We start from the raw sequence: 13037 nt of genomic DNA, 5'->3' as shown, positions 1-13037 counted from the left end.
GGGCAGACAGAAGCAGGCTGCACATGAGTTTGAGTAGGCTCTGGGAGTTGGTGATGGACAGGGAAGCCTGGCATGCTGCAGTCCATGGGGTTGCAAAGAGTCGGAAATGACTGAGCGACTGAACTGAACTGAACTGAGCAGCCTGCAGACTGAGTCCCCAAATGTAGATCAGAACCTACTCTGGGGCCAGCTGATCCCTGGCCCCTGCGACAAGAGAGGAGTGCATTGTTGTGACATATAGGACATCCCCTACAGAGGGCCATGTCTCTCAGGCTGAGAAATATAACTAACTTTCCACATACATAAAAATAAAAATAGAAATTTAGATAAAATGAGACAGCAGAGGAATATGTTCCAGAAGAAGGAACAAGATAAAACCCAAGAACAACCATGTGAAGCGGAGTTAGGCAACTTACAGGAGAAAGACTTCAGAGTATAAAAGATGATTATAAAGGTGATCTAAGAACTTGGGAAAAGAATGGATGCACAGAATGAGAAGTTACAAGAATTTTTAAAAACAAAGAGTTATAAAATATAAAGGACAACCAAATGGAGCTGAAGAGTAAAATAACTGAATTGAAAAATACACTAGAAGGAATCAACAGCAGAATAAATGAGGCAGAAGAACTTACCGTGAACTGGAAGAGAGCAGTGGAGATCACTGCCATGGAACAAAATAAAGGAAAAGAATGAAAACAGTTGAATAGACGTGTGGAGCAACATCAGATACACCAACACTTGCACTGTGGGGTCCCAGAAGGAGGAGAGAGAAAGAGAGAGAGGCAGAGAAGGCCTGAGAAGAGTTATGGAGAGATAATAGCAGAAAACTTTCCTAAAATGAAAACCAAAAGAGTCACCCAAGTCCAGGAAGCACAGAGGCCCACGCAGGATAAACTGAAGAAGGAACACAATGAGACACAGAATAATCAAACTGACAAAAATTAAAGACAGAGAAAACTAAAACCAATAAGAGAAATGCAACAAATAAAATACAAGGGAATCCCCACAGACTATCAGCTGATGTCTCATCAGAAACTGCAGGCCAGAAAGGAGTGCCAGGATATAAAGGGATTAAAGGGAAAAACCTATAAGCAAGAAAACCCTATCCAACAACATTCTCATTCAGATTTGATGAAGAAATCAATTGATTTATAGACAAGCAAAAGATAAGTCAGTACCATGAGACAAGCTTTGCAACAAATGCTAAAGAAACTTCTCTAAGTGGAAAACAAAAAGCCACAACAAGAAGCAAGAAAATAACAAAATGGGGAAGTTTACTGGTAAAGGCAAACATATAGCAAAGATGGGAAATCATCTATACACATGCATGATATCTAACCCAGTGATTGTGAGAGAAGGAGAGTACAAATGCAGGATATTTGAAGCACATTTCAATACACACAAAAAGAAAAAGGAATCCAAACATAATACTAAAGATAGTCATCAAGAGAACTAGAGAAGAGAACAAAAGAGAAAGGGAAGAAAAAAGACCTACAAAAACAAATCCAAATCAATTAAGAAAATGACAATAGGAATACACATATTGATAATTACCTTAAATGTAATGGATTAAATGCTCCAACCAAAAGACACAGATTGGTTGAATGGATACAAAAATAAGACCTGTATGCATGCTGTCCACAAGAGACCCACTTCAGATCTAAGGACCCATAGAGACTGAAAGCAAGAGGATGGAAAATTATTCCATGTAAACCAAAATCAAAAGAAAGCTAGAGTAGCAATACTCAAAGCAGACAAAGGACTTTAAAATAAAGACTGTTACAAGAGACAAAGGAGGCACTATGTAATCATCAAGGGATCAGTCCAAGAAGAAGATATACCAATTGTAACTATATATGCACCCAACAGAGGAGCATCTCAATAAGACAAATGTTAACAAGACAGAAAAAGAGAAATCAACAGTAACACAACAGTGGGGGATTTTAACAGCTCACTTATATCAGTCAACAGACCCTCCAGACAGAAAATCAATAAGGAAACACAGGCCTTAAATGACACATTAGACCAGATGGACTTAACTGATACACATATATGTGTGTATATATATATAGTCATTTCATCTGAAAGTAGCAGAATACACATTCTTCTCAAGTGTATATGAAACATTCTCACATGCTGGGATTGATCACATTCTGGACCACGAGGTGAATCTCAGTAACCTTAAGGCAATTAGAATCATATAAAGCATCTTTTTCAGTCACAACCCTGTGAGATTAGAAATAAGCTACATGAACTTCCCTGTAGCTCAGTAGTAAAGAATCCACCTGCCAGTACAAGAGACATGGGTTTAATCCCTCATCTGGGAAAATCCCACGTGCCCTGCAGTAAATAAGACTGTGGGCCACAACTATCTGAGCTTGCACTCCAGAGCCCACAAGCAGCAACTACTGAGCCTGCATGCCACAACTACTGAGCCTGCATGCCACAACTACTGAAGCCCACATACCCTAGAGCCTCTGCTCTGCAAAAAGAGAACCACCACAATGAGAAGCCCTGTACTAGAGAGTAGCCGCCACTCACCCGACTAGAGAAAAGCCCACGTAGCTATGAAGACCCAGATCAGCCACAAACAAATAAACAGTAAAAAAGAAATAAACTAAAGAACTGCAAAAACCTCAAACATGTGGAGGCTAAACAATATGATAATAAACAACCAATGGAGCACTCAAGAAATCAAAGAGGAAATAAAAAAATACCTAGAGACAAATGAAAATGAAAACACCAGATCGAAACCCCATGGGACACAGCAGAAGCAGTTCTAGAGGGAAGTTTATTAACAATACAACCACACCCCAGGACACAAGAAAAATCTCAAACATACATACTAACCTTACACCTAAAGCAATCAAAGAAAGAAGAATAAACAAAACACAAAGTTAGGAGAAGGAAAGAAACCATAAATACCAGAGCAGAAATTAAATGAAATTGAGACGAAGAAAACAATAGAAAGGAGCAATGAAGCCAAAAGCTGGTTCTTTGTAAAGTAAACCAAGTTAGGACCTTTAGCCAGACTCATCAGGAAAAGAAGTGAGAGGGCCTAAATCAGTAAAATCAGAAATGCAAAAGGAAAAGTTACAATTGACACCACATAAAGGACCATGAATACTACTACAAGCAACTGTATGACAGTAAAAGGGACAGTCTGGAAGAAATTCTGTTGAACAAATTGAACAAATTCTTAGACAGAGTCTCCCAAGATGGAACCAGGAAGAAATAGAAAATATGAACAGACCAATTACAACTACTGAAATCGAATCAGTAATTAAAAAACTCCCATCAAATGGAAATCCAGGACCAGATGACTTCACAAGTGAATTCTGCAAAATATTTAGAGAATATAAAAGTGTTAACACTTTTGCTTCTGAATATATTCCCCAAAATTGCAGAGGAAGGAACACTTTCAAACTCCTTTTATGAGGCCACCATTACCCTGATATCAAAACCAGAAAAAGATACCACAGAAAAAGAAAATTACAAGCCCATATAACTGATGAATGGGGGCTTCCCTGGTGGCCCAGTGGAAAAGAACCTGCCTGCCAGTGCAGGGGACGTGGGTTTGATCCCTGGGTCAGGAAGATCCCCTGGAGAAGGAAATGGCAACCCACTCCAGTATTCTTGCCTGGGAAATCCCAGGGACAGAGGATCCTGGTGGGCTACAGTCTATGGGGCCACGCAAGTCATGAGGACATGACTTAGAGACTAAAAAGCAACCACATAACTGAGGAACATAGATGCAAAAATCCTCAGCAAAATACTAGCATATCAAATCCAGCAATACGTTAAAAGGACCATGCACCATGATCAAGTGAGATTTATCCCAAGGATGCAGGGATTTTTCAATATTTACAAATGAAACAATGACTGGACACCACATCAACAAACTGAAGAAGGAAAACCAGATGATTATCTCAATAGATACAGAAAAAGCTTTTGACAAAATCAACAACCATTTGTGATGGAAACTATCTAGAAAGTGGACACAGAGGAAACCTACCTCAACATAGTAAAGGCCATATACATCCAACCCACTGCAAACATTACTCTCAATGGTAAAAAACTGAAAGCATTTTCTCTCAGATCAGGAATAAGACAAGGATGTCCACTCACACCACTATTATTCAACATAGTTTTGGAAGTCCTCACCACAGGAATTGGAAAAGAAAAAAAAATCCAAATTGGAAAAGAAGTAAAATTGTCATTGTTTGCAGATGACATGAGACTATACATAGAAAATCCTAAAAATGCTACCAGAAAACTACTAAAGCTCATCAGTGAATTTGATAAAGTCACAGGGCTTCCCTGGTAACTCAGATAGTAAAGAATCTGTCTGCCTGCCATGCAGGAGACCTGGATTTGATCCCTGGGTTGGGAAGATCCCCTAGAGAAGGGAATGCCACTAGAGAAGGGAAACCCACTCCAGTATTCTTGCCTGGAAAATCCCATGGACAGAGGATCCTGGTGGGCTACAGTCCATGGGGTCACAAAGGTTGGACAGGACTGAGTGACTAGCATACACACACACAGGGTACAAAATCAATACACAGAAATCTGTTGCATTTCTATACAGTAACAACCAAAGATCAGAAAGAAAAATTAAGGAAAGAATCTCATTTACCATCACATCAAAAAGAATAAAACACCTCAGAATAAACCTACCTAAGGAGACAAAAGATCTATATTCTGAAAAGTATAAGACATTGCTGAAAGAAATCAAAGATGACACACACAGATGAAAAGATATACCCTGTGTTTGGATTGAAAGAATCAATATTGTCAAAATGACTTTACTACCAAGGGAGTCTACAGATTCAATGTAATCCCTATCAAATTACCAATGGCATTTTCCTCAAAACTATAACAAAAATTAAGGAAACACAAAAGACTCCAACTAGCCAAAGAAGCTTGAGAAAAAAGAACAGAGTTGGAGAAATCAGGCTCCCTGGGTTCAGACTATATTACAAAGTTATAGTAACCAAGACGGTATGGGACTGGCACAAAACAGACACATAACTCCATGAAACAGAATAGGGAGCCCAGGAATAAACCCACATGATTACAGTCAATTAGTCTACAACAAAGGAGGCAAGAATACGCAATGGAGAAAAGACGGTCTCTTTAGTAAGTGATATTGCGAAAACTGGACAGCTATATGTAAAAGAATGAAATCACATCATTCTCCTACACCATATAAAAAATAAACTCAAAATCAATTGAAGGCCTGAATGTAATACCAGAAACCATAACACTTCTAGAGGGAAACATAGGCAGTTCACTTTCACACAAATTGTAGCAATGCCTTTTTGGATCAGTCTCCTAAAGCAAAGGAAAACAAAGCAAAAATAAAGAAATGGGACCTAATTAAATTTAAACTCACAGCAAAGGAAACCATAAACAAGATGAAAAGGCAACTTACAGAACTGAAGAAAATATTTGCAAAGGGTGTGACTGACAAAGGATTAATCTCCAAAACATACAAAGAGCTATGCAGCCGAATATCAAAAAACAAAACAAATCACCCAGTCAAAGAATGGGTAGATCTAAATAAATGTTTCTCCAAAGACACCATATAGATGGCCAAAAGGCACATGAAAAGATGCCCCACATTGTTAATTATTAGAGAAATAAAATCAAAACTATAATGAGGTCTCACTTCAACACCAGTCAGAATGGTGTACAAATAACAAATGCTGGAGAGAATGTGGAGAAAAGGGAACCCTTCTACAATGTTGGTGGGAATGTAAATCGGTACAGCCACTATGGAAAACAATATGGGCATTCCCTAACAAACTAAAAATAGAGCTACTATATTATCCTGCAATTCACTCCTGGGCATATATCCAGAGAAAACCATTATTTGAAAATATATATATATGTACTCCAATGTTCACTGCAGCACTGTTTACAATAGCCAAGACAAGGAAGCAACCTAATTGTCTGAATGGATAAGGGAGATGTGATGTGTGTATATATATACATATATGATGGAATAGTAATGCCTTTTGGAGCAACATAGATATACCTAGAAATTATCATACTAAGTTGCATAAGACAGAAAAATATATGCTATTGCTTATATATGAAATCTAATAAAAATGATACAAATGGACTTATATACAAAACAGAAATAGATTCACAGATAGAGAAAACCAGCTTATGGTTACCAAAGGAGAAAGCTGTGGGGAGTCAGAAATTAGGAGTTTGGGATTAACATATACACACTATTGTGTAGAAAAAAATAACCAAGGACCTACTGTATAGGACAGGGAACTATACTTACATTTTATAATAACCCATAAAGGAAAATAATCTGAAAAAAGATATATAACTGAATCACTTTGCTGTACACCTAACACAAATTTGTAAATCAACTATAATTTAAAAAGAGTAAAAAAATAAAAGAAAATCTTCTATTTTTGTATTTCAAAATCATTGTCACCATAAAGTATGGTTTTTACCCATGGAGTAAAAAAAAGAAATTCTAAGATAATTTTTAAGCTAGCCATAATTTATATAAAGGACCACTGAATGTGAGCAGTTAGTTTTACACCTCTCATTCTCATTATTTTTAAATATAGGTGTAAAGGAATGGCCACTTCTTAGACAAATCTAGAACTGCTACATTCTCTACCTGTGAGTTGATATAGACACTGAGTAATCATATTTGGTCTGGTGATATTTTGCCATAATTGAAGAAAGCTGTGGATGGTAATTAAGAAGAAATAAGACACAGGCTGAAATAAACACATTCAGTTGGGTTGCACCTAATGGAACAGAATTCTGGTGAAGCCCTGTAAGACCAAGTGACCTCCTGGCTCTCCACTGAAATCATCTGAAGAAGAGAACATGCTTATCCAACGTGTATTTGGATTTTGGGTGTGTGGTTCAAGACTCATTGGCTCAGTTGTCTTACTTTCTGGGAAAACTGAAGAGTTCCGTCAAGCAATTTATCTAAAAGTTACATAATTCTGTACATACAAAATAGGAACTTGAAGTCCCACTTTTCAGATTGATAGCAAAATTCTATGAATAAAAAGACAAAATTAGCACATAATACAATTACAGTAAGAAATGGAATATAAAAATGATTTGACTTGCTTTAAAACTTACTAACCATTTCTTAGTTAGAAATACTAACCATTTGACTACTTTTATTTAGTTAGGGAATCATAAAATGACCTGAAAAAATAATATTCCACCGCAGAAAAGAATCCTAATTTGTTGAGGAGAGTTCAGTATCCATTTTAAAATGAATAAGAGTCAAGGCTTTTTATTTTCTAAGTAGTCAAATATAAACACAAACGAGTAAAATTCCCTTCAAAGCAAGCTGAAAACAAGTTTGTGCAGTTTACAACACATTTTCATGTGAATATGCTTTTCTAGTAAGATCTCTTACTGTTCACACTTGAAAAAATTATGCATACTGCAAAAACCAAGGCATTCCATCCCTACAACCCTGGGTGGTGGAGGAAGGCTAAGGAAGCTGGTCTACGCACATGGTGTGGTTTCCCAGGTGCCATTCAAGAAGGACCGTCAGGGCCCTGGCACCTCACTGGCCGCCTTCCTTCATAGCAACCTTGGTGGGAATACGCAACAACACATGGCCTCAAAACCTTTGGGGACCTTCTCATTTGTTGTAGAAAAGATGCCCAGGACGTTATAGCCCAACTCAGCTATCACAGTCTGTAAATGACCCTCAGCTTGTTCTAGAAATTATACCACATGCATCTCCCACCAATTTGTCACTTGGTCTCTGGTGAGGTGCAAAGTAAAACTAAATGTCTTGTTAGAAGAACACCACTGCCCCGATACAGGGTCAACTGCAGGGGATAATGAGGAAGGCCAGCTCTGCTGTGATGATGGACTAAAATCACGATGGAGGGATAACCATTTATAAAATGAAGTCAGGCAGCCACTTCTGTGAGCAAATTCCTTAAAATCAATCTCTCTCTCTCTCTGGGGAACTGTGGAAAATTCTTAAAGAGATGGGAATACCAGAACATCTTACCTGCCTCCTGAGAAATCTGTATGTGGGTCAAGAAGCAACAGTTAGAACTGGACATGCAACAACAGACTGGTTCCAAATTGGGAAAGGAGTATGTCAAGGTTGTATACTGTCACGCTGCTTACTTGACTTATATGCAGAGTACATCATGTGAAATGCTGGGCTGGATGAAACACAAGCTGGAATCAAGATTGCCAGGAGAAATATCAATAACCTCAGATATGCAGATGACACCACACTTATGGCAGAAAGCAAAGAGGAACTGAAAAGCCTCTTGATGAAAGTGAAAGAGGAGAGTGGAAAAGCTGGCTTAAAACTTAACATTAAAAAAATGAAGATTATGGCATCCAGTCCCATCACTTCATGGCAAATAGATGGGGGAACAGTGGAAACAGTGACAGACTTACTTTTTGGGGGCTCCAAAATCACTGCAGATGGTGACTGCAGCCATGAAATTAAAAGATGTTTGTTCCTTGGAAGAAAAGCTATGACCAACGTAAACAGTATATTAAAAAGCAGAGACATTAATTTGCCAACAAAGGCCCACCTAGTCAAAGCTATGGTTTTTCCAGTACTCATGTATGGATGTGAGAGTTGGACTATAAAGAAAGCTGAGCGCCAAAGAATTGATGCTTCTGAACTGTGGTGTTGGAGAAGACTCTTGAGAGTCCCTTGGACGGCAAGGAGATCCAACCAGTGCATCCTAAAGGAAATCAGTTCTGAATTCATTGGAATGACTGATACTGAAGCTGAAACTCCAATACTTTGGCCACCTGATGCTAAGAACTGACTCTTTGGAAAAGAACCTGATGCTGGGAAAGATTGAAGGTGAGAGGAGAAGGGGAGGACAGAGGATGAGATGGTTGGATGGTATCACTGACTCGATGGACATGAGTTTGAGTAAACTCCAGGAGCTGGTGATGGACAGGGAAGCCTGGCGTGCTGCAGTCCATGGGGTCGCAAAGAGTCAGACATGCCTGAGCAACTGAACTGAACTGTTGATGGCAAACCTCTACTGTGAAAGTGAGGGTCATGCAAGGGGAACTCAGGGGGCCACTTGAACTCTGCTTTTGCACATGGAAACTCATGTCCTATAACTAAACCCTTCACACTTTTTCTTGAAATATTTTCCTGCTGTCTTTCTTTCTGGTATTTCCACAGCCCTAAAACCTATTCTAAATAGAAGGTGCTAATAAGCTATCTAGTCACAATAATTTGATATAACAGGTTTATATGTCATCCAGAATTATAAAAATAAGTCAGAAGTCCAATGTATAATTAAAGTACAGTTAGTTTCTTTTATGCTTGAAAATAAAAACTGAGCTAATGACTGACTCCCTGAGATGAAGCACATTAAATGCTTTATAAGCCTACTCTGCGAACAAATATTAAAGGAAAGTAATTTCTCACCACTTATGAGTCTCTGTCAGTGAGTTCTCCTCTGCTTCTTGGTCAATTTTAGCTGAAAATACAAGAAAAGAAATAGATGAGATATGATAAATGGTTATAACCATCTCAAACAAAATAGATCAAATAATATGAAATGTATCTTAATACATTAATGCTAATGTACTCCACCAAAAGTTTATTTTTTAAAAATTTTATTGGAACATAATTATAGAATTTTATTTAAAATCCATGAATAGATATGATTGAATAGGTTATATTTAATTTTCTTTAAGTTAATAATACTTTCTAAGTAATTTCTTTAAATTAGTCACATTAACCTGAGAAAATAAAATACCAGATAACTTGATATTCACATCAAATTTGTCTGTCAAGGATTTAAATGCCAATAATTAGTTGAAAACAATTCTCTCAAGCAAAGGTCCAAAAACCAAGTAAAAACCTAAGTAGAAATGGTATGTAATGATCTTTACCAGTGCTCTTCACTTCAGATCACAATTGAGTAGATCCAGAGCTGACTTCTATGCAGACATAGGATAAAATACTAACACTTTCTCCTAACTTCAAGTGATGACATGACAGTGCACCCACTGATTTGCTAGAAATAAAGAATGGTAGCTGGACACAAACCCAAAGATCGAATTTGGGAAAGGGATTACGTCACTATTTTAAAACTGCTTAAAATAACACAGAAACTCCCATCACATAAAGTATGTATGGCAATGACTTTCACTGGCCAGTAAGCATTCTAGCATTTATGTATTACTTTATATACATACACACATATCTGGCACAAAAATTTAAAAAATACTCCCACTTCTTACAATGCTTTTAATAATATTTTTAGTCTATTCCCCCAGATCTCAAAATGTAGTTGTGACCCACTAAAGTCATTTCATTCTTCACTAACTATCTGTGACACACAGTTTGAAAATCACTGAGCTACTGGACAAAAAAAATCAAAGAACAAAACCACCCTGGAGCTAGTGAAAGGAGTTTCCCTTCATAATCATTTCCTTTGGGGGCACACTTGCAGCCATTTGGAAAAATTAAAAGACAGAAAGGAGTAGGGCAAAATGATTATAAATATTGGAACTGGGCGTGAAATCACACCTGTGGCCACTTGGGAAATGTCAGTGACTACATCACGACTTAAACAGTTGTCAGCTTCGCCTGCTGTTTCACAACCTCAAGATAGTGTTTGTTTGAAGGTCTGGACACGTCTGCAAAGCCGCCATGGAGTGTTATGCAGGTCCTCTACAGGACTGCCTGAATTTAACAGCAATGCTGGGAGATGGTAGCAGAGGTATGTTTCCCCTTTGCCTTCTGGTTTTTTAAAATGCTTACATAAAGCTACAGGTCAATCATTAGCCATATTAAGAAACAGGATAGATATTCCATGACTTCACTTTGAAAAGTCTCCAATGTTAACCTATTTTCTTACAAAATCTTTGGGCTGCTGTATGAAAACAGTTTGTTTCCAGAAGTAATTCTAGAACCACAGAAAAGTCTAAGAGAAAACAACAAAGCAACACAATGCATAACACTTTCAGGAAGGAAGTTCTTCCAACTGCCCTTGCATCATTTTTTTTTTTTTTGTAAAATATAGAATTTAAGACTGAGAAAGGGAGAAATTTTTTTGACTATTCTAGATGCACCGAGTAAATGATTTATGAAATTTAACACACCCTAGAATGAGATTCCAGTGATGTGTATTCTATTCTGATTCTGCCTCTGAAATTAGCTTTGTAATCTTAGTCTTCCCTGGTGGCTCAGATGGTAAAGAGCCTCCTTGCAAAGCAGGAGAAGGAAAGTGAAAGTCACTCAGTCATGTCTGACTCTTTGTGGTCCCATGGACTACACACTCTATGGGATTCTCCAGTCAGAATACTGGAGTGAGTAGCCGTTCCCTTCGCTAGGGGATCTTCCCAACCCAGGATTTGAACCCAGATCTCTCACACTGCAGGTGGATTCTTTACCTGCTAAGCCCCCAGGGAAGCCCTGGGTTCAATCCCTGGGTGGGGAAGATCCCCTGGAGAAGGAGATGGCAATCTATTCCAGTATTCGTGCTTGGAAAATCCCACGGATGGAGAGGCCTGGCAGGCTACAGTCCAAGGGGTCGCAAAGAGTTGGACACGACTGAGTGACTAACACACCCAGAATCTTAGGCATATAAATTAATAGGTTCAGTTCAGTTCAGTTGCTCAGTCATGTCCGACTCTTTGCGACCCCATGAATCACAGCACGCCAGGCCTCCCTGTCCATCACCATCTCTCGGAGTTCACTCAGACTCACGTCCATCGAGTCAGTGATGCCATCCAGCCATCTTATCCTCGGTCATCCCCTTCTCCTCCTGCCCCCAATCCCTCCCAGCATCAGACTCTTTTCCAATGAGTCAACTCTTCGCATGAGGTGGCCAAAGTACTGGAGCTTCAGCTTTAGCATCATTCCTTCCAAAGAAATCCCAGGGTTGATCTCCTTCAGAATGGACTGGTTGGATCTCCTTGCAGTCCAAGGGACTCTTAAGAGTCTTCTCCAACACCACAGTTCAAAAGCATTAACATATACAAAATGTTTAGCATAGTGCCCCCAATAATTAGTAGGGGCTACATAAATATTCTTTGAAAATGTTGGATTTCAAGCTCTTGAAATCCTAAAGTGATACAATACATAATAATGTTTAACTGAATACACCAACTGCTATTGTATCATGCTTCAACATTATATGCAGATAAAGAAAACAGATACTCAACAGCTTTTTACATAATATAAGCCCCTAACTAGTTGTGAGTGGGATGAAGTGAGTTTCAGTTATTCATAATGATTCTTTGTGATGTATACTAAAACAGCTTTGGCTTCACTGTATGAACAAGTTTTACTGAATAAACTGCAGTTCAATGTGGCAGAAAAATGATTCTTACTAAAGGAATAAAACAAAAATAGGCTCTCTGTCCAAACCTAATAGCCATATTAGAACCATAAAACCAAATTGGGATAGAAGGAAATACTTTAAATTACTCTGTTTTCCATTTTTTTAAACATGATTTTGAAGCTAAAAGTTGTTTTTTCTGCTGTAATCAGCTTTGATAAAGTCCTATGAGAGATGATTCTCTTTTGCAGGGCAATCTGAGAAATAAAAAACTTGGGACTTCCCTGTTGGTCCAGTGGTTAAGAATCCACCCTGCAATGAAGGGACATGGGTTCAGCCCTTGGTCAGGGAACTAAGATCCCACAGGCCACAACTAAGACCCAATGCAACCAAAAAAAAAAAAATTTTTTTTTCTAGAAACTTGGGATGCAATTCGGATTTCTGGAGACACTGAGCTACCATTTCTCAACACACTGCTTGCAGAGAAACACCACCAACATTTTGTTATCACAATCTTTTAAGCACACTTATGATGTTAACATGGGCTTCCCAAGTGATATGAGTGGTAAAGAACCTGCTTGCCAATGCAGGACACGTAAGAGACGAGGGCTCAGTCCCTAGAGGAGCGCATGGCAACTCAGTCCAGTATTCTTGCCTGGAGAATCCCACGGAGAGAGGAGCCTGGTGGGCTATAGTCCATAGGGTCACAGAGAGTCTAACATGACTGCAGTGACTTAG

At 38.5% G+C, this 13037-nt stretch overlaps 1 protein-coding gene across 1 annotated transcript in view; it reads right to left on the bottom strand.

The window, feature by feature from the left end:
- Positions 1-13037, bottom strand: part of FMN2 (formin 2) — a 350878-nt gene that overhangs the window by 48185 nt on the left and 289656 nt on the right. The window contains exon 16 of the mRNA XM_068983086.1: positions 9434-9485. Within this exon, the coding sequence (XP_068839187.1) occupies positions 9434-9485 (52 nt within the window). The remainder of the gene's footprint in view (positions 1-9433; positions 9486-13037) is intronic.

This window comes from Capricornis sumatraensis, chromosome 10, assembly GCF_032405125.1.
Source record: "Capricornis sumatraensis isolate serow.1 chromosome 10, serow.2, whole genome shotgun sequence".
In the NCBI taxonomy this organism is placed as follows: Eukaryota; Metazoa; Chordata; class Mammalia; order Artiodactyla; family Bovidae; genus Capricornis; species Capricornis sumatraensis.
This window is presented reverse-complemented; position numbering and strand designations above follow the sequence as displayed.